Below are 21612 nucleotides of genomic sequence, written 5' to 3'. Positions count from 1 at the left end.
TCTACCAACGGAGCCAGCCAGGTGGCCCTATAGTGATCTTTCTTTTTTTAATTTTTTTGAGAATAAATCCTTTATTTTGAGAAAGAGAGAGAGAAAGAGAGAGAGAGAGAGAGAGAGAGAGAGAGAGAGAGAGAGAGAGAATTCCAAGCAGGCTCCATGCTGACATAGCATGGAACCCTATGCAGGGATCGAACTCACAAACCATGAGATCCTGACCTGAGCCGAAAACAATAGTTGTACATATGCTTAACTGACTAAGCCACCCAGGTGCCCCTACAGTGATCTTTTAAAAGCATAAATCTAACTGCTACTCCCCTGCTTCAGCCATAATGGTTCCTGTCCACTTTTTTTTTTTAATTTTTTTTTTAACGTTTATTTATTTTTGAGACAGAGAGAGACACAGCATGAACGGGGGAGGGTCAGAGAGAGGGGGAGACACAGAATCGGAAGCAGGCTCCAGGCTCTGAGCCATCAGCCCAGAGCCCGACGCGGGGCTCGAACTCGCGGACCGCGCCCCTGTCCACTTTTTAAAAAGACACCACATTCCCAGGACACCTGGGTGGCTCAGTGGGTTGAGCATCCGACTTCGGCTCAGGTCATGATCTCACAGTTCGTGAGTTCAAGCCCCACATCGGGCTCACTGCTGTCAGCCTGTCGGCACAGAGCCCACTTCAGATCCTCTGTCCCCCTCTCTCTGCCCCTCCCCCACTTGCGCTCTCCCCCCCCCCCCAAAAAAAACACACCACATTCCCTAAGGTGACGTAGCAGGCACTGCTCAGTTGGGCCCCTGGCCCCCTGGCCTGCCACTCCCCAGCTCTGCACACCACAGCCACTCTGGCCACCTTGCAGTTTCACCCCAATGCTACGCTTATTCCCTGCCTCTGGGCTTCATGTATGCTGTTCCCTTCTCCAGGAATAACCCATTTTGCCTGAATAATTCCTGTCCACCTTTCAGAAGGAACTCTGCTCTGACTATAACAGGTTTCCTTTGGGACTACTTTTCATGGCACCTGTACTTCACCTGTGTGGTACTTATCATCACTGAAATGAAGTAACAGTGTAATTAGGGTCCTTTGAGCCCTCTCTCCCCACTGAGATGTCACCTCACATGAAGGCAGAGACCAGGTCTGTTTTTGTTCTCTGGCATCCCCCCAGCACCTAATCACCTGCAGGGCACAATCTGGGCTTCAATTAGTGTGGTCCGGCAATCGGCAAGCCATATCTCTTCATCCTCCTCTTCCAGTCTGACCTACCTCCTTCCTACTGGGGTCCACACCCTCAGGGAGCTCCTCCACAGTCTTGTTCACCAACTGTTCCAGGGGAAAGATGGGTAGAGGCCCAACAATGAGATTGGTGTTAGCATTGAATGCATCCGGTTTGAGGCTTGTGATCTCCTAGGGAAGAAAAGGAAACCACCGGTTAATTCTGCTGGCTTGTGGCTACCTCCCAGGCTGCTTATCTCTCTGGAGTCAACATTGATTCTAGGTCACCTCCTTCCTGAAGCCTTCCATGACCCCACCACCCACACACACTCCTCATAAGAACACAACATTTGATCGGACCCAGGAGCTAAAACTTGGTGGATTGTGTCCAACCAAAGCCAATTGGTCCGAGATGATTATTTTGTTCTTTGACTTACAAACTTCTTCATGGCTTCTCATGGTGGATGTTTGAGGTCCACCTTGGACATTTATGATCCTCTTTCTCTTATCGGTTATGAAATTGTGATCAGTAAATTCACTTAGCCTTGACCTATATATGCCTTCCAACGCACACCATCAGTCCACCGGAGAAGGGCTTAATGAGTGTCACGAGGTACTCAGCATGAGGGTGGGGCCAAGGAGCCAGGTGCATTATCTGATTACCCCAGCATGCTTGTGGAATTGCTCTCATGTTCTGGATACATTTTTGCAGAGTCTGCTTGGACTCAGTTCCCCTGCAAGCCTGGGAACTTCTTGAAGGAAAGGTTTCGCTTTCAGATTTCCTTATCAACCAGGCCGACAGGCTAAATGAGTTTCTGTTAACTAACTCAGAGACTGCAGTTTGTATCTGGAGAAGGCTATCCCAGGATGGCCACGGCAGAGAAATCATTCTTTCTCAAAGTGTAGTCCATGGCCTAATTGCATCAAATCACCTGGACTCTTCGTTTAGAACGGGCAAATATTCCTGGGTCTCAACCCAATTCCACAAGCCAGAATTTGGGGCAGTGAGTGGGACTTTGGGATCTGCATTCTAATCAGCTGCCCCTGCCCCTCACTCCCGGCTCCCATCAGATTCATGTATGATCAGATGGGGGAACCATACCCTAGGAAATGGAGGAGAAAAAAAAAACAGCCAGAGGCCTTGAAGTTAAACAGCAAGGACTTCCAGTAGGCCGGGGGGGGGGGGGGGGGGGCGGGGGGGGTGGTTCATGGTGGGAAGTAAAGCCCAGGATGCTGGTGTCCTCTCTGGAGCTTTCTCAGCTCCCGCAGGGCTGGCCATCATCAGCCAGCCACCTGCCCTGTACTCACATCAGTAATCTGGCTCCAGTCCCTGGAGTTTCCAAGCTCCACCTTCAGGTCCTCATAGGATTTGGCGTTCTGCACAGAAAGTAAATAACAAGTTAGACCCAGTTCTCAGCAGAGGAGATGGAAGAACTTTTTCCTTCAGGAGTTGAAAGAAGGTTGGTCTAAGGCTTGGGCGTGGGAAGGGGGAAGAAGGGGCTCAGGGGCTGGAGGCGGGGGGGGACCCTGAAAAAGGAAGCTGGATGGCGAGGATGGACACCCAAAGGGCTGACAGTCAGAAGAGGCCCCGCTCAGCCCCACATGGGGCTGGAGGCCACACTCAGAGGCAGTGCAAGCAGCCACATGCAGCCTTGAGAACCTGCCTACACCCTGCAGGCTCTGGGGAACATGGGGGCCCTGGAGAGCGGGGGGGGAGGGGGGGACTCCTCCCAGAGCCTGGGGAGGGGGACCCTGCCGCCAAAGAGCAAAGGGAGTTAGAAGGGACCTTAGCTCCACGAGGAGCCCCGTCTCCATATCCCCAGGGCCGGGCACCAAGCATGGCGCACCCTACTGGAGTTATGCTGAGTGAAGGAGTGAGCCCACGCGTGAGCCTGAGAGAAGCCCCCCAGACTGGGGCGAGGGGAGGGCCGCCAGAGGTGTTGACTCAGGACACTGATATGAATTTTAGAAGTTCTGGGACGCCTGGGTGGCGCAGTCGGTTAAGCGTCCGACTTCAGCCAGGTCACGATCTCGCGGTCCGTGAGTTCGAGCCCCGCGTCAGGCTCTGGGCTGATGGCTCAGAGCCTGGAGCCTGTTTCCGATTCTGTGTCTCCCTCTCTCTCTGCCCCTCGCCCGTTCATGCTCTGTCTCTCTTTGTCCCAAAGATAAACGTTGAAAAAAAAATTAAAAAAAAAAAAAAAAAAAGTTCTGGCATCTACCCCCTCAGGCATAAGTTTCCTCTTAAGAGTGTATCAGACACCACGTGCTCCCCCTCAGTTTCCCCTCAGGAATTTGACGAAAGACCTGACTAAAAATAAGTAGAGTAGACCATAAAACATAGACCCACAAGGAATGATATGGCCATAGACCACCCCTCACACAATGGAATCGGGCCAATCAGGACTGGACAACGCAGAGTTATCCAGCCAATAAGGGTAGGACCTGAGAAGGAACAAGGGGGAGGGGAGGGGGGCTGACCAGAACCTTGTAAAACAAGGACCCTCGCCTAGAGTCGGGGCATTCACTTTCGAATGTCCCCTCTCTGTAAAGAGAGCTTTCCTACTATTCTTAACTTTCTGATCTTATACTCTCATAAACTTTCGCCTGCTGCTCATAAAAAAAAAAAAAAAGAAAGAAAAAAAAGTTCTGGCATCTAGATTTGCAGCCTTGAGATTTGTTTATCCACAAAACTAAATTCAGCCCATCAGCCACTGAAAGAATGCTTTCAAAAAATGTATTTGAGGAAATGTATTTGAGGAAATTAAGCTCTGGTTCCCTAAACTCATCTGTTTTGCCACTTTAGTGCACCCAAAGCCACTGGGCTGGCACTCTCTACCTTAGCCTTCCTCCTTCCTGCAGAAAACCTTCCATTTTGAGGACCTGCCCTCTGCTTCTGTGTGCGACCAGTTCCGGAGAATCCTGTGGAAGTCTGACTCCCTGTCCCTCAGGTAAGGACCACGTGTATGACCCATTTTGCTTAGAATTCGGTGTCGGGAAGATATTTATCTGTCCTTGAGAACTAACATGTCTCATTTCACCTGGCTTACGGATCCACCAACACCGCCTCAGAGAAGTTTCTGCGATGATAGAAATGTTCTTTTTCTGTGCTGTCCGATAGGGCTACAGAGCACTTAGCTTGTGGCTAGTGAGCAACTGAATGTTTAATTTTGTTTAACTGCAGTTAAGTTTAAATAGTACAGTTCTAACCAATAATGTCCAACAGCCTTCAGCTACATTGGATCCATAAGGCAAGGCACTGAACTGAGCCTGGGTTTTTGATAGCCTTCTTTCCTCTCCCTCACCAGGGGGGTTAATGGTTTTATGCAGCCTTACTTTTTATTCTAGGCCCCCTCAGACCCCTTTACAAATATATCACTGGTCATCTATCGCAGTAAACAGAAAAGCCTGGGAGTCTGCCCTGCCCTTGTGGTGTATCACAAGCGGCCACCTGGAGGAGGATGTGAAGGGCTATAAGGATCAGGGTGGGCTGGCCACTTACACTCCACTTGAAGGGATCCCAAGCCAGGAACCAGCCTGTGAAGGTAGGGGGCTCGTATCCCTGCTTCACCACAATGATGGGGGTCTCGGGGTCACGGCCGCTGGGGTGGGTCTTGAGGTATTCCTGCACCGTGACAGCTGCGGCTTTCTTCTCGTCCTCATTGGCACGCTTCCCGATCCAGAAGAAGACCTGTGGAGAATCCAGGGTTCAGGTGGTCCTTCCCATCCTCCCTGGCCCACAGGGCTCTGCCTCGATTCACCCAGGCTCCGATGACCAACAGTGGCGCTAAGTGACCTTGGGCAGGCCCCGTCTGGTCTTGACTTTGCATCTGGGAAATGAAGAGGTTGGACAGATGTCCTGTACTGGGATATTCTGCCAATGTGTGACTCCCAGCCTCTCCAGAGCTATAGACATGCCACGTGGAAAAAAAAAAAAATTGGACTTTGGGAAAATACATCCTGCCCTGCAGCCCCATTGGGCACATTCCTCTCTACCTGCCTCCTTCTTCCGTAGGCTCTTGTTGTTCATAATACTACTCCCAGGAAGAATCTATAAGGGAACCTGTCCATTAAACCACTATTTCTTGGCTTTGGAGATGGAGATGGTGGGAAGGGAGGTTCCCCAGGCCTCTGTCCTACCTGGTCCCAGACATCTAGCAGGAACACATCATCCTCATCCAAGTCATCCTGATTGAAGTCAGGGATTTCCGTGGCCAGGAAACACCCGGTCTGGTTGGAACATTCAAAGAGCCGGGGGGTGATGGCCAGGGTTTCCTCCTGCAATCTGCAGGATGGAGAGAAAATTGTGTTGCCAAGAAGAAGGCAGGGGGACAGAAGAATAGAGGATACAGAACTCTGGCATGGAAAGCCTAACTTCTAGGAAAATACTCTTTTTTTTTTTTTTCTGCTCACACATAAAGTCCCCCCTCCTCCCAAGAGTCTAAGAGTGCTCCGAGGGAGAAATCCCCACTGCCTTTCTAGGACATCCATTCCAGTGGCTCTTCTATGGGCCCACTGGGAAATTCTTTCTGCTGTCTTCCCTCCATGCCCTCCTACGGCTACTGCAATATACGCCCTTTTGCTTCTGAACCGGGGAATGGTGAATCATGGGTATTCTTCAGAAAAACCATTTGACAGAGTGTGTACAGCTGGGGCTTCTCAGCATCCAGGTCCTGTGTCAGCGCTAAAGGTCAGGGCTCTGGCATCTTCTTCCCAAAGGGCAAGCCTGCCCCTCTCATTGAGTTGTTTCTTATGGCTGTGAACTCCCTTTGCCACGAAGACACTCTCACCAGGCCCGAGGCACACCCACACAGACACTGCACTGCTCAAGAGGCTCTGAGGGTATGGGCTGCCCTTGACTCATCTTGTAGCCCTAGGGATCTGGTATACAGAGTCCTCAATTCATGCTTGCTGCAGGCTCTGGGCCATGGGATGGAGATGCTGGGAGGCTCTCCAGCCTCAGAAGGTGAGCTAGAGGCAGAGGGACCCCGTAGTTACCTCTTGCTGCTGGCATAGGGTGCCTTTCCACCCAGGGCCATCCAGAAGTTGGCCGGCTCCTGTCCTTCCACCACCACTTGCTTGTCCGTCCGGGAGATGATGTCAGCAACCATCTTGGCCATCTCCCGCTCATCCCCGCTACAGCCCTGGGGAAAGAGGGGTCAGCTGTGTTGGGGGAGACCATCTCTAGTGTCACATTCACTGGCACAGAGCTCCTGCATCTGAGAGGGCTCTTCTGCCTGGATCAGGAGCCCATGTGCACCCCTCCTCTGTCTGACACTCCAAAGAATGGCAGAGGGGACAGGAGTCTGCACAATCCTTACAGGGCAGGAAAAGGAATCCAAGAGGCTGAGATAAATGGAGAGGCAGCGACAGGCACAGGGATAGTGAGAGAGAGCCTGGACACAAAGACAGACCAACACTGAGACAGCCAGGGGTAGCCAGAGACAAACAGAATGAGAGAGACTGAGCCAGACATAGAGGCAGAAAATGTGAGGGTGGCCAGACCCAGAGCTGCAGGGGAAGGAGACCAACTAGGAAATTAACAAGAAGGACCTACTCGGCCTGAGGCGGGGGGATCCCGAAGACCCACTTGAAGACCAGGGGAGGCCACTAGGCCCTGCACGCACCTTCCCACACCACAGGTAGCAGCAGGACTGGGTCTTAAGGATGAAGACGTCATTGGAGTTGAGGGAGCTGGCCTGGGCTGGGACCTCAAAGGCCTTGGTGTTGTTGGCTCTGTTTCCCTGGACCTGGAACAGCTGTGTGGGGGCCACTGACTCCACTTTGTTGCCTCGGGAGGTGCCTCCCTGCAGGGTGTGGGGAGACGGCAGAGAGAAAGAGGTGGGAGCAACTTAGTAGAGACAATGGAAGATTCTCGAAGGGCACAGAAAATAGCAAGAGAGGCTGGGGGCGGGGGTGGCGGTTGCCCGCCCCCAGGTCCTCTGATGCACCATCACCAGAGTAGCCTTTCCAAAACATTGCTTGGGTCATGGCACTCCGCTGCTCAGAAAATCCTCAGTGGCTCCCCACTGCTTACAGACTAGAACCAGCTCCTCATCCCAGCCTTTGAAGGCCCCACATGACTCAGGCGCAAACTACCCTTCCAGACCCGCTCTGTTCTCTCCAAACCCTCCCATGTAGCTCGCCAGGCTTCTCACTGTCCCATGTGGGTCCCCTCCTCTGGGCCTTTGTCTTTGCTGTGCCTCCTGCCCTACAGTTTACCTCTGCTGAGCCCTTTTGCTCCGACCCTGATGTCAAGGGCTCCTCCAAACCCCCTTTCTACCGTGAACTCCCTGCCTATCCCAGATTACTGTATTCACACTCTCCTGTGAACTCAGCTTGAGTTTCTGGCATTTAAGCACACAGGGCCTCGGGCTGTGAGTTCACTGCTCTCCTAACAGGACTGTAAACAGTAATGCGCGGCCTTCTCCAGCCTTGGCCCTTTGCAGAGGGCCGCAGACTTCATAGGTGCTCAACAAACAGGAGGTGTCTATTCCGTTACGTTGGAAGGCACCAGTGCAGTTTGGACAGGCTCATCATTTGGGCTAATCTAGGCACAAGAACTGCCTTTCTCATGTAGAGGATCCAGGGAGATGGGTGGGCAGAGAAACAGCACTTGCACATGTCACATACTCATTACGTATTCTTAAAGTACTGGGTGGTTGTTTCTATCACCAGTTCCACATGGCTGATGGGGCCTCAAACAGTCCTCCCCCATGAAGACTGCCCTTCACCTCCAGGCCGGCCCCCCCCAGGTCCCCTCCCCCATCTCCTGACGCCCACCCCACCGCAAATGCGGGGACTGCCAGGTGCCTCAGGTCGGCAACCACACCTGGTAGACCACCATTCGTCCCTTGAAGATGGCCATGAGGTGTGGTGGCTCCTTGCCCATCGGGACCCGGATCTGGACCGGTTCATTGTTGTACTTCTGGTCCAGGATGACGGCTTGATAGGCAGAGGCTGCTATTTCATCCTTGCTGGCCTGGCTACCCTGGGGACGAGCACGACGGAAGGGGTGGGATGAAGTCAGCTCCAATTCTGACCCCGTCTCCGGCTGCAGCAACAACTCCATCCCTGTTTCTCACCCGGCCCCAAACCCAACTGTCCTCCCCACCAAACCCTACCCTGGACACAGCCCAAACCCAATCTGCCCCAGACCTCTTCTGGTCTCATCCCCATACCTTATCCTTTCCCAGCAACCCCCTACCCATAGTTCCCCTGCAACCCCGGCCTTAACCCCAGACCTCTTCTCCTTCTTACTGGGGGAAACAGCATGGCTACCATACCACTACCCCCAGCACCCAAGCGTCTCCCTGCTCACTCACATCTGGACACAGAAGCCCAGATGAAGGGAATGTGCTGGAAGCCATGGAAATTGGAGGCTCTGAGAACCCAGAGAAGGGGAAAGGGTTGTATATGGGAGTACTCTGTGCCACTGGGATCTCATAGCCAAAGCAGTCCCAGGATGGAAAACGGGTGAGTTCCCCATCACCAGAGGTATTCAACTCAAGGGTGATGGCCACTTGGAAGGGGTAGAGCAGGGTGGGAGCTGAGCTGGCTGTGCTCTGGGCAGGGAGGGGTGGGGCCTGACCTGCCAGATGTAGAGCAGGTAGTGCTGCTTCTCGCCAATGAGGTAGGTGTAGAGCAACAGGTAGCAGTCACCCCCGTAGAAGTGGCCCAGCCACTTGGAATCCACCGGCACCAGCTCTAGGTTCTCAATGCGCCACACCTGGGGCCAGCACCAGGCCGGTGTGAGGTCCAGGACGGGCTCCGCCGCCCCCACCACCCACCCACCCCCAGCACCCACTTTCCACCCTCACCATACCTGCACCTCCCCACTGCCATCGTCTACCATCTTCTTCTGGGCGGCCACCTGAGGTTGGATGTGCAGGGACATGGCATCAAACTTCACCTGCTCCACTTTGGCTGGAGGGAGGGGGAATCGTGACACCGGCCGTGACCAACTGAGATCCCCAGGTCCTCCCAACAACCCCGATAGCTAGAATTCTTAGATCCATTTTACAGGTGAGGAAACCGAGGCCAGAGAGGTCACAGAGCCAGAGAGTGGCAGTTATAATGTGAAACCCTATCTCCCACCCCTAACACTCCGGCTTCACCAGGGCCTCCCAGAGGAGCCAGGAGAGGGACAACACTTTTACCCTCCTGCAGGTGCCTGGCACTGAGCTTGCCTTCAGCAACTATTGTCTGGTGAGAGACTGAAGCCGTCTGGTTTCCAGAGAGACTCGACCCCATTCCAAAGGAGAGACAGGTGCTTCTCAGCTCCCCTTTTGTGACAGCTCCGAAGTTTACCCGTGTGCCTCATGTCCCCACCCCAGTCAGGAGCCCAGAGCAGAGCCAGGGTAAAAGCGCGCACGGCAGAGGCATGTCTGGGAAGGAGGACAGGAGGCAGGCGCAGACGCTCTTCCAGCCCCACCCTGCCTCGGGCGGGCCCTCACCCACGGAGCCCACATTGTGGATTTTGCCCAGGCCTGACGTCTGATTAGGTAGCGTCCACTTCTGGAAGAGCTGCTGAAAGACAGCTGACTCGGCCCCATCGTTCTGCACCTCCACCTGTGTGTTCGGGGGGTACTGCTTCGCTTTGATAAAGTTCTGGGAAGAGAAAGCGGTGGCTGGGTCTGTGTCCCTCTCTGAACCCCCATAGCCCTCCAACGCAAGTGACAGCCTGGCTCTAACCCCAACCAGACCCAACCACAAACCTACCCCAGGTCCCAAGCGCAAACTAGAACCCAACCCCAGTCCCAGTACTGACCCAAAACTAAGGCCTGCTCTGGCCTCAACCCCAAAACCAAATGAGACCTCAGTTCTGACCCTGACCCCTAGCTGCCATCTCCAACCTTGAGCCCAATCCCCATTCTCACTCTGACCCCGAGCCAGCTAGGGTTGTTGACTCCAACCCCAGTAATGACCCCAAACTCTGACTTAGCCCCAGCCCCCTGCTGACCCAATCCCCTCTTGTAAAAAGGTCAGCTTCCATTTCTCCCTCCTTTCTCTGAACTGAGCTTGAGGTGGGAGCTCACATCCTGAGGAGGCCCCCAGGTTGCCTGTTGGTGGGCCCCTGGTGGCAGGCAGCGACCCCCGCAGGGGGCTACAAAGCAGACCCTCAGCACCCCCAGCTGAGCTGGGCCCAGAGCTTTGGAGGCCTCTGCCTGGTGGGACGCCCAGTCTGATCCCCCTTCTCTCTCCCTGCTATATCTGTTTCTCTCCCCTTCCCCCCGCTGATCCCCATGCCCACCAATGCCTGATTCATGGCCCCCATCTTCTCCTGGGTGTTGGAGTTCTTCCCCTTCCACACATAGATCTTCAGGCCCCCCTGGTCCAGGATATAACAGTCCTACAGGTGGGAGAGAAAGACCCAGGGTGGGAGCCTGAGGGTGCGGAAGGGGCTGGGCTACAGAGTCTCAGGCACAAAACTGACTCCTTCCCTCCAGGCCAGCCCCAGGCCCCCAGCGCTTCACCTGCTTGGGGGGAGAGCAGGCTGGGTGCAGGGGGACAGGCGGTGGGGCTGGGGGTCTCCAGACCCTCTCACCTCGTGACTGAGCAGGTTTTGGGTGAGTGGCCTCGTGGCAACTTCTGTAACCACCAGCTTTCCCTCTGAGTTAGACACGCTGCAGGACGAAGGGCACAGCATAGACGAGCGGGGTTCTCACAGCTGTCACCCAGGTGCCCTGCCCCCAGGGAGCCCCCGCACCCACGAAGAGCCCAGCTGGACACTCACTGGTACAACTTGAGGGCGGCCTTGAGTGCCGGCTCCACCACCTTGTCAGGCACCGCGGCCTTCAGCTCCCTCCGCTGGCCCAGCACGTGGTTCATGATCTCCATCAGCTTCGGGGTCTCCTTCTCGTTCTCCCCATCCACCACACCCACGTAACTGCGCCCGCCCCGCTCCTGGTCTCGGATCCCCTTGGCCAGGTTCATGCCCTGCAGGGAGACCCCGGTGACCCATGAAGGCTGGTGGGGGACAGGGCTGTGTCCACCATCCCACACCATGCTGGGAGAGCCCAGCCCACCCTGCCACGGCCCCAAGGGGTGAGGTGCCTGCCTGCCTTTACCCTGGTGACCAGGGGCAGGGGGGACCAGGCTTTTAAGGTACATGTGAGGAAACCAAGTGAACCCCATGGGGAAAGCAGGTTTCTCGTTGGCAAGAGGGGGTTTGGGGTGCGTTTGAAACTTGTGATTTTACTTCATAGTTTTGGACGAGAGCTGAGCCCTGGCTCTCATAGCACTCGGTCTTTTTGCCCCAAAGCAAGCTCGCATGTGCACCCATGCACACGTGCACGCACGGCCTCACATGTGCTCACACACACACGGAGACAACCGTCCTCACACGGAGACACACACACCCCCAGGGTGGACAGTCCACATGTGCTCATGCAGAGACACACACGTGCACACACTTCCTCATGTGCCCACATGTGCGAGCACACTCACACACACCCTGGCTCCCCCTCCTCAGCCCCATGTCTGTGTACCTCTGGGTACCTGCATTTCAGCCCCACGCCCCGGGCTTCTGCAGACTGCGGAGGCCGTATTTCTGTCTCCAGCCCAGCTCCCTGCTGTCATCTCACGTTATCCACCACAGCCCCGTTTGAAGATGCCCCAAACTGAACTTGAGCTCTTCCCCCAATCTGTTGCTCCTGGTCTTGCTCATTTCAGGCAACGGGACCCCATCCACTCAAGCGCAACACCCCTCTCTCCTCAGCCCCATCGCCACCCACATAATGTGTGTGGATCCCCCCTTCCTGTCCAAGGGGCCAGGGCGCCTCCTCCCATCCTCACCCAGATGGCCACAGGGCGCCCTGCGTCCCCGCAGCCCCCCCACACCCCTTCTCCACTCAGAAGTCAGAATGACCTTCGGTGGCCTCCTGGGCACCGAGAACAAAACCCGAGCCTCTTACTCAGCCTTCTGGTCGTGTAACATGCCCTGCGAGTGAGACTTTCTCCAAGGTCTCTGTTCTCCAAACTCCCTGTAATCCCCATCTTGTGCTCTGGCTCTGCTGGCAGACCCCTCACCAGCCACTTTCTTCCGGCCCCACCCCACCTCCTCTCAGAAGTCTTTCCAGAACCCCCACCACCACCCCCACCCCTCACCTCTCAATTACCCTCTTCCTGTCGGTCTCCCCCACTTGATGGCCAGACCCAGGGCGGTGCTCTGCCCATTTCCTTCACCACTGGCTCCCTGACGTTTGGCACAGGGTCTACCGCACAGCGGGGATGTATTAAACCTCAGTGGATCAGCCATGAGAACACACACACCCATATCCCAACATGCATGCCTCTCCACATACACAAGGAGACTCAGATCTACCTTCCAACACACCGTCCAGGGCAGTCAGCTGAGACCTGGAGACTGGGCTGGTTGGGGGGGCGGGGGGGGGCGGTACTGGCGACAGAGGTCTGGCGAGTTCAATTGGTAGGAGAGGGGCAGGTGTGCAGGGGCAGGTGAGGGCAGGGTGGGATGGGGAGCGGGGCGGTGCATGGGCAGGGCTTACCCTGAGTCTTTCCATGCAGTTACTCTCCGGCCCGTTCCACTGGATGATAAGCTTCCCCAGGTCCAGGAGAAAAACATCCCCACGGTTGAAACTCTTCCAAGACACCTCCACCTGGAGCGCCAGAGGGCAGGTGTGGCCTCTACTCAGATACTTTCCACAGTCCATCATGTCTTCCCCCCCCTCACCCCTCCTGGGCCTCTGCCCAGCACCCGGGGCGGGGGGTGGGGAGTGGATAGGGAGGACAGGAGGCCACACGCTAGGGCCCTGGCTGATGCCCACCTCTCCGGCCACCACGTTCCTCTTGCCCTTGACATGCAGCAGCCGCTGGACCTGGTAGGAGTTGGTCTCTACTTGCTTCATGCCAGAAGCCACGCCTCCCTTCTGGATCCTGAGAAGAGAGGGAGCTGACCCAAGGGAGTGGGCTGGGAGGTGTAACAGAGCCCGGGTGCCCGCTGCCACTGGGGCCACCTGAGGGCTGGGCCTGGGACTAGGCTGAGGTGCGCGAGGTATCTCAGGAGCCCACAGTTTGCACCCTAGATGCCTCACTCACTGCCTCCCTGCCCTGCTGAGAGGCCCACTAAGAAGGGTGCGTGGTAATGTGGAAATGCAGAGGGACAGAACGGGACTCCGAGGACGGGGACCACAGTGGAGGGGAAGAGGAGAGAGGCTGTGGACTGAATTGTGTCCTCTCCCAAACTCACGTATGGAAGCCTTAACCCCACTGTGATGGTATTTGGAGAGGGGCCTTTGAGAGGTAGTAGATTTTGATACAGTTTAATTTTGTTTAATGCTTATTTTTGAGAGAGAGAGAGAGAGAGAGGGAGGGAGAGCGCAAGTGGGGGAGGGCAGAGAGAGAGGGAGACACAGAATCCAAAGCAGGCTCCAGGCTCCAACTTGTCAGCACAGAACCCGATAGAGGGCTCGAACCCACGAGCCATGATATCATGACCTGAGCCGAAGTCAGAGGCTTAACGGACTGAGCCACCCAGGCGCCCCATGGTACAGTTTAGATGAGGTACTGAGGGTGGGGCCCCCGTGATGAGGTTGGTGTCCTCATAGGAAGACACACCAGAGAGCTTGCTCACTCTCTTCACCATGCGAGGACATAGTGAGGAGGTGGCTGTCTGCAAGCCAGGAAGCGGGCTCTCACCAGCAACCAAATCAGCTGGCACCTTGATCTTAGACTTCCCAACCTCCAGAACTGTGAGAACATTAATTTCTGTTGTTTAAAGCTACTCACTCTACGGTATTTTGTTAGGGCAGCCCAAGGACACTAAGACAGGAGAGGTGGCAGCTCAAATGCCAAAGGGGCGGACTGTTGCTAGAAGTGTGGGAAGAAGAGGAACAAGACCAAAGGGAGGGGTGGGGACTGTGGCTAACCGGAGAGCTTCTGGCCTATCCCACTGGTCAGTAGCAACATGGCTCTTGACCGTGTTTCCATGGGAAAAACCCAAAGGCCAGAGCTTCAGACTTTTCAAGAAAAGCTAGATACCTGGGTTTTCAGTGGGAAAGTCCTGCTTTAGAGAATGGAGGAGCAGTTATTTGCCCGTTGGCCAGAGGGAAGACTTGACCGTGAGGCGCTGGAAGGCCTCCTTTGGCACTGAGCTCTCCAGGACATTCAAACAGGGATTGATTTACGAAAATTCACGGTGCACCTAATTGCCGAACGGCCCCTAGGGCAGCCAAAGACACTCAGAGGGATGAAGACCAAGGACAGGGCGGCAGCAGAAATGGGGGTGGGGAAGTGGAAAGAACGAAAATCACCAAAAGCCCATGGTGGGTCCCCCTCACAAGCTCCCCGACAGCCTCAGGCTCCCTCCCCAGCCCAGGCCCCACTCCCTGCCAGCAGTGCACCCCTCCATACACGAGGCCCTGCTTGAAGTAGCCTCGGAAGGCCTCACTCTCGTTGCCCTGGATCTCGCGGTGCTGGACGGCCCGGCCCTTGAGGAAGTCGTCCATCTGTGTGGTGTAGATGGCAGCCGCCCCTTGCTCATCCTGGGACGAGGCCAGGCCGATCCAGTAGTGGATGTCATAGGACAGACTGCTGCCCGTCTTGTGGATCTAGGGAGAGGGGAGGTGCGGTGTGCCCGAGGCCCTGGGCTCCCACAGCCCTCTCCCCGCCTCCCTGCTTTGCATGGTCTGTCACACACAAGGGGCCTGGGCCACAGGTGAGCTTGGTATCCAGGAAGCGCACGGCACTGGTGGTCAGGAACCGTGAGTAATGGCCCCAGCTCTGCCACAGACTCGCTGAGACATCGGGCGAGTGGCTTTCCCTCTGGGTCTTGGAAATAAGTGGGTTGCACATAGCAGCATTTTCCCAAGTGATGTGTATGGACCATCACAGGTCTATGAGGTGATGAATTGGGGTGTACAAATGTACATAGGAAATGATTATGTAAAAAGTGTATAGCTACTTTCTGCTTGTGACATGGGACACCGCTTTCCACTTATGGTACTGATGTAGAGTTATGTTTTCAATCAATAGATTTAAATTTCAAAAGCGAGTCAGTGTAAGGAAAGATAAAAATGCGTTAGTCGTACAGGATGTGGCAAAAACCAAGGAGGCAATATGAAGGGGACTATGGATTCTGGAAATGTGCACCTGAGGTCGGGTGATGTCCCGCTGGCTCAGAGCGTCCCCAAGACTGTACATTCAAAGACGTTCACCTTGGAGCTCAGTGACCAAGGGCAGGGAGAGCCTCTTATATCTCTGACCCTGCAGAGCTACCAAAGGCTGGGCACCTGGGCCCACCCAGTGAATACTGTCTAGGGGTGAAGCCCGGCCAGCCCTCCTTATTGCCCCCAGCCTCAGGTTTCCTCCCTAATGCCACAGTGGGCTTTGCTGTCTGCTCAGGCCCCTCTGGCACCCGCCCGCACTCACAGCCAGGACTATGTAGCAGTCACCATCGAAGAAGCTGCCGAAGGTGCTGGAAGGAACAGGCACCATCTTCATGGCCTAGGGAGAGGAAGGAGCTCAGAAGGGCTGCCCCGGACCACCCAGAACCCCCAGCTGCCCCGCCTCCCTTGACCCCAGGGAGATCTGGGAGAGGCGGAGAACCAGCAGGAGGAGGGCCTGAGGAAGTGGACCAGAAGAAGGGATGTGACCATGGGAGGAGGAATAGGAGCAGGAGGAGGGTGGCCCTGGGGACAGGCAGCAGGGGCTCGCACATCAGAGGGCAGGATTTGAGGTCAGAGTAATCTCAGGCTCCCTCCTTCCCTCCATCCATCCCAGCCTGCAGGCCCCCCGCCCCCCTTGCCCACACACACACCCAGGCAGGCCTCACCTCGATCCTCCATATCTGCACCCCTGGGGTGGTGATGTTGAGGGAGCCTTTGACTTGGGCGCTCAGTGTGGTCATGGTGAGGAACCTAGGGGAGGGAGACGCGGGAACAAGGGTTGAGGAGCTGGGAGCGCCCTGGGTTTCAGGAGCTGCCCTTCCAGCGCAGCCCCAGAGAGCTCCCAACACCACCAGGAGGCCAGGGCTCAGGAACTTGGGGAGGGGAGGGGTTGGCGCTCCACCCTGGGCCCTGAATGGCCAAGGGCCCAGCGTCCAGTCTTCCCACCCAACTCTGATCTTGTCACTCTCTTGCTCAAACCCCTACCCTGACTCCCTATTACCTACTGAATAAAGCCCTCACTCTTTAGCTTTCCATTCAAGGCCCTTTATTTAGCCCCAAACAATTTTTCTTAAGAATTTTTTTTATCAAAGCCATGCTGACTGGAAAAAATTCATACGGACTTTAAAAAAAAAAAGGAAAGCAGGGGCACCTGGGTGACTCAGTCAGTTGAGCGTCCAGTTCTTGATTTCGGCTTAGGTCATGATCCCAGAGTCTTGGGATCAATCTCCATGTTGGGCTCCACGCTCAGCAGAGAGCCTGCTTAACATTCACTCTCTCTCCCTCTGCCCTCTCTCCCCTGCTTGTGCTCTCTCTCTAAACTAAAAATTAAAAAAAAATTTTTTTTAACGTTTATTTTTATTCTTGAGATTGAGAACACGAGCTGGGGAGGTGCAGAAAGAGAGGGAGACAGAGGATCCAAAGCAGGCTCTGAGCTGACAGCAGAGAGCCCAATGTGGGCTCACGAACTGTGAGATCATGACCTGAGCTGAACCCGAGTTTAACTGACTGAGCCACCAGGGCGCCCCCAATTTTAAAAAAATTTTTAAAAAGGAAAGCAAAGAATAAATGAGGGCCCAAAAGAGTATGTACCCCAAGAAAAAACAGGTGTTCAAACAAAAACTGGAACTTGAAATTCATAGCAGCTCTACTCACAATAACCAAAAGGTACAAACAGTCCAAATGTCCATCAACAAAAGGCGGTCTATATCCCCACGATGGACTATTATTCAGCCATGAAAAGGAATGAAGGGCTCATACACATTGCAACACAAATGACCCTTGAATACATTACGCTCGGTGAAAGGAACCACACACAAAAGGCCATGTATTGATGAGTCCATTTTTACGAACCATCCAGAACCGGCCAATCCATACACATAGCAAGTAGAGCAGTGGTTGTCAGGGGCTGGAGGGAGGGGTAAGGGGGGATGCCTACTAGAGTTTCCATCTGGATGATGAAAGAATTCTGGAACTAGACCATGGTGGTGGCTGGACAATGTTGTGAATGTACTGAATGCCACTGACTTGTATAAAGTGGTTAAAATGGTAAATCTTATGTGTATTTTACCACAATAGAAAAAGTCTGTGCAGCGGCTTCCTGTTCCTTCCTGGCTCCCCCCAAACACCCCTCAGTCACTGTTCTGGTGGCGCCCAAGGAGATCCCACAAGGAGAGGGACCATGTTTGTTGGCTCAGTACTAAATCCCCAGCGTCTAAAACCATGTAGGCATTTTGCTGAGTGAGTGGATGGATGGATGGATGGATGCATGGATGGATGGATAGATGGATGGATGGATGGATGGATGGATGGATGGATGAGTGAGTGAATGACAGAGTGAACTCTCCAGTGTGAACCAGGCTCCAGCCACTGAACTGAAAGAAACCTCCCCTTGCCAAGCTTCTTTTATGGCTCTTTCCATTTTCACCAGTGGCTCTGTTCTCCACTCCAGCTGCTCATCAGAATCACCTAGGGAGCTTTTAAATGCTACCAATGCTTTGCTGCTCCTCAGGTGTATCCCCAGGGATTCTGATTTAATTAGGCTGGGTGCAGGCCCAGGCACGGGTACTTTATTTTCTGACTTTTGGGAGCACAGCATGGGTGCTTTTAAAACTTCCCAGAGATTCTGATATGAGTGAGGGCAGAGAACGGCTTGCCCCCAGTGATTCTCATCCCTGGTTTCCTGCCTCTCCCTATCAGGCTGGAGGCCACCCCCATTCTCCACTGAGCCTACCACCCAGCCTGGCACAGATTTGCCCTCCAGGAATGCTCCTTGAACTGATGAACAATAAATGAAAGGTCATGTGGCTTAGAGGGTCAGGCCTCACAAGCTGTCAGCCTGAAACCTCGCTATCTAATCTCTCGTGGCACCTTGACTCTGAATCACCTCTTGGAACAATGACCTGGCATTTTACTGTTGGGAAACTCCCTCTTCTGAGTCCTGAGGGGTGACCTCTCTCCCGGGCATTCTGGAGTTTGGGGCAAGGTCTCCCTGCCCAGCCTCTGATTAGCGGCCCTTTTGGCAGATCATGGCTATGTCGGGTCACCTTCCATGTGCCTTTAGGAGCCCATTGTGCCTGGGCCCTGTCTGATGCCCTGTTGGCCATGGCCCCTTTGTGAGACATTTCTCAACCCACAGAGACCCCAGGGCTCCCAGGACACCTGGGTCAGTAGGACCAGTTTTGGTACAAAGGAGAAAAATGTTTTCTGTGTTATTTCATTTGCCACCTTGGCCTACATCTTCCTTTCTCTGAGACAGACTCTTTGACACCCACTAGCTGTATGAACATGAGCCCTGTTTCTTCATCTATGATGTGGGAGGCGGTCAATTAGATGACCTCTAGGGACAGGCTCTGATTTTTAGGGGTGAGCAGCAAGAGGATGGAGGGTAGACAGGAAGAGACACTTCCTGCCCATCAGATGAGTGGACATTTGGGGGAGCAGGGACTTGAAAAGGCCAGCATGCTCCTCCCCCTAGATTTGGAACTTCCAGCAGCCTGAACTGGGGAGGGGGAACCTCCACGGGGCCAGGGATTGGGGGGGAAAGGGGATGGCCCTGAGAGGTGAACTCATACTGAGAGGGTATCCCCACAGATACTGCCCTGCTCCTGCTCCTATCCATGTTGATCAGAGCAGATGCCTCTGCCCCACCCCCCAACCGTGGTGGGCTCTCCCCAGAGAGGCTGTCTCTCCCTTCCTGGTGGGAGGGATGTGGGCTCCTCACTACCCATGACATGCACAGCATGGCCCCAGGTCTGGATGTGTGCCTCCTTCTCCCTCAACTTGAGTTCTCTGGCTGCCCCCCTCACTCCTGATCCCCAGTATTCTCTGCCCCCAATTTGAGGAAGGGCACCATTACTCCCAGACCCCAGATACGGCTATGTGTGCGACACCCTGGACCCCTCCCTCTCCTGCCCTTCTGTTCCACCGGAATCTCTCTCTTATCTGCCCCCTGCCACACCCCCCTCCCTCTCTGCTCACAGCTGCCTTCTAGTGATGCCCTGCCCCCCAGGTGGCTTCTCCCCCTTCCCGCCATGTCCTTGCGCTCCTGTTCTTCCCTTTACCCAATGGCTTCCCCACCTGTCTTCACAAGGCTCACACTTAGATGCTCCTCTAGACTCAGTTTAGGTCTCATTTCTTCCAGGAGACCTTCCCAGAATCCTCAGGCTAGACGAGGCCCTTCCTCGAGGGCACCAGAGCATCCTGGACCTGTGCCTCTCTTGGCGCCCTGACCACATGGCAATGAAAGGATCTGTTTATAAATCCCAGGTCTCCGAGGTCAAGGACCTAGACAGTTGGTCTGCGTAGCCCCCATAGTAGATGCTCAATAAATATTCATAAAACTTAAAGACGAAATTGTGGGATGGAAGGGGTGGACCATGTTGGAGCCCTGGCGGGAGTTAGGGCTCCTGCTCCATCCAGGTCCCACCTTTCATTTTCTAATTGCTGTCCTGTCCTCAGGGTTCCAGCTCCAGAGAGCTGCGGGGTGCTGTCATCCCGGCTCTCAGTCCCCAGTCATGCGGGTCTGAGCTGGACAGGGGTATGGCAGTTCCTGAAACCCAGGACACCCTCCTGCTTCCCCAGGCCCATGAGAGCAGGGAGAAAGGACACAACCCAGCATCCAGCATCCCATCCTACAGACTCTGTCTCTCGAAGCCCTGAGAATGTCTTTGCAGGCTTTTTGGGAAGGGGTGGTCAGTACATCCCAAGACCCTGGTCTGGACTTGGCTCCCACTTCTTTTCCTCCCCATTTCAGCTGAATGGGGCCACAGTGGCTGGTAAGGCCAGAGGACTGGACCTGGGGACAGAAGGGCATGCTAGGGTGGCCGGGGAGCATGGACTGGGGCCAAAAGGGCCCTGCCTCACCAGCCCCCTGCCTCTCTCTGCCTTTGCCCATTCAATTCCTGATGGCTGTTGCTCACACCCTAGGATCCAGGAGCCCCGAGGCCCCAGGAGTGTCAGCGGGAATGACCGCACAAAGAAAGAAACCATTTCATATGAGGAACAAATATGCAAAGAGATGGGGTGAGGTGCAGGAAGGGGGTGGCAGAATGAGATTAGGGCGACCAGCTGGTCCCAGTTTGCCCAGGAGTATCCAAGTTTTAAATCTAAAAGCCCAGTGTCTCCAGAATCTCCCCATTCAGGGCAATCCGGGATGGTTGACACTTGAAATCAGGTGGGTGCTAACGGCAGGTACGAGTCTGAAAGAGCAGCTGCCTGGAGTGGAGCCTGTACAGTTCTTTCCTTGGAGGCCCAGGAAGCCACACTGGGCTCCCTGCTCTTTCCAGACGCTCCAGAGTGCCAAGCCTCTCCCTCACGTCCGCTCCAAGGTGCTACAGGAAGCCCCAGGCTGCCAGCAAGAAGCAGGGGCCCTTGTCCCGTCCTCTCCTGCACCTACCGTCCCGTCCGAGTGTGTCCGTCTGGTGTGTCCGGCAGGGTTGCCTTACCTGTCTGGGGGAGGCAGCTGCCACCTGGGAGGTCTCAGGGAGTTGTGGCAAGCTGGCTGCAGGAGAGCGACCTTTGTCCCCACCACCCCCCCCCCCCTTAGGAACTGCCTTCACCATATAAGGGAAGATAGGGCCCCAGAGAGAGTGAGAATGGGTGAGGGGGTGGGGACGCAGGTGCCCGCCAGGGACGCTGGTCCCTGGGAGCCAGCGGAGCCAGCGACAGCCTGACAGCAGGAGCCAATGTGCCCCACCCCTGACACCCAGTGAGCACACTCCCAGGGATAGGGTACATTTCTGCCCAAGGACCAGGCCTTCACTGCAGGTGGACAGCACCAGCCAGGAAAGGCAGGGGAGACTGGACCCTTCCTCCTACCAACCCAGACGACGAGGCTCAGCTGTCCTCCCTCCTTCCCCGGGAGAATGGCTCACAGGGCAGGGGGGCTGGGGGGGGGGGGACGGGGGGGGTTCACACTTGCGGCCCCTCCTGGACAGATGGGCACCCTGGCACCCCTAGAGGTCTCTTTCACTGGGCATGACACTTGCTTAGAGGGGGCACAGGTGCTCTCCCTATCTGCCTCCCACCACCCGCCCTGTTTCAAGGGCACTGGCTCCACCTGGACTTTTTATTAGCTGCCATAAACCAGTGCCTTTGGACTCTGCTCTGCCACTTTCTCCCAGATGCCAAAGGCTTCAATTTCCGACCCCTGATCCTAGGGGGCCCATCTCCTTGAGGACTGGAAAGAAGCATGGCCCTTTCGGTTGTGGGTCTTGCTCTGAAGTTGGCTTTGCCTGCAAACTCAGCACCTCGGGCGGCTGCACCCGAGCCTCCCGCCCCTGCGG

At 55.1% G+C, this 21612-nt stretch overlaps 2 protein-coding genes across 9 annotated transcripts in view; one reads left to right on the top strand and one right to left on the bottom strand.

The window, feature by feature from the left end:
- The window catches only part of VIL1 (villin 1), a 25092-nt gene extending 4249 nt beyond the window's left edge, over window positions 1–20843 (bottom strand). The window contains exons 1-19 of one of the 2 annotated variants that reach the window (XM_027050742.2): window positions 20773–20843; window positions 15994–16078; window positions 15591–15665; window positions 14574–14770; window positions 12989–13097; window positions 12710–12820; window positions 10936–11138; window positions 10747–10825; window positions 10453–10551; window positions 9656–9809; window positions 9025–9125; window positions 8791–8928; window positions 8032–8190; window positions 6827–7006; window positions 6198–6343; window positions 5340–5484; window positions 4702–4890; window positions 2511–2579; window positions 1254–1394 (exon numbers count right to left, since the gene is read on the bottom strand). In XM_027050742.2, coding sequence (XP_026906543.1) covers window positions 1254–1394; window positions 2511–2579; window positions 4702–4890; window positions 5340–5484; window positions 6198–6343; window positions 6827–7006; window positions 8032–8190; window positions 8791–8928; window positions 9025–9125; window positions 9656–9809; window positions 10453–10551; window positions 10747–10825; window positions 10936–11138; window positions 12710–12820; window positions 12989–13097; window positions 14574–14770; window positions 15591–15665; window positions 15994–16068 — 2370 coding nt within the window. In that variant the 5' untranslated portion in view covers window positions 16069–16078; window positions 20773–20843. Of the gene's footprint in view, window positions 1–1253; window positions 1395–2510; window positions 2580–4701; window positions 4891–5339; window positions 5485–6197; window positions 6344–6826; window positions 7007–8031; window positions 8191–8790; window positions 8929–9024; window positions 9126–9655; window positions 9810–10452; window positions 10552–10746; window positions 10826–10935; window positions 11139–12709; window positions 12821–12988; window positions 13098–14573; window positions 14771–15590; window positions 15666–15993; window positions 16079–20723 lie in introns of both variants that reach the window. The other variant, XM_027050747.2, reaches the window with a different exon arrangement.
- LOC113596647 (uncharacterized) overlaps window positions 1–21612 on the top strand; it is a 25688-nt gene extending 4076 nt beyond the window's left edge. Inside the window, exons 1-3 of one of the 7 annotated variants that reach the window (XM_053215789.1) lie at window positions 2409–2662; window positions 4062–4150; window positions 9369–21612. In XM_053215789.1, the coding sequence (XP_053071764.1) occupies window positions 20086–21000 (915 nt within the window). In that variant the 5' untranslated portion in view covers window positions 2409–2662; window positions 4062–4150; window positions 9369–20085 and the 3' untranslated portion in view covers window positions 21001–21612. Of the gene's footprint in view, window positions 1–2408; window positions 2663–3383; window positions 3638–3823 lie in introns of those variants that run through there. The other 6 variants (XM_053215794.1, XM_053215790.1, XM_053215791.1 and 3 more) reach the window with 6 other exon arrangements.

The sequence above is a fragment of the Acinonyx jubatus genome, chromosome C1 (assembly GCF_027475565.1).
Source record: "Acinonyx jubatus isolate Ajub_Pintada_27869175 chromosome C1, VMU_Ajub_asm_v1.0, whole genome shotgun sequence".
Taxonomy (NCBI): domain Eukaryota; kingdom Metazoa; phylum Chordata; class Mammalia; order Carnivora; family Felidae; genus Acinonyx; species Acinonyx jubatus.
The sequence above is the reverse complement of the archived record's forward strand: the minus strand, read 5'-3'. Positions and strand labels throughout refer to the sequence as shown.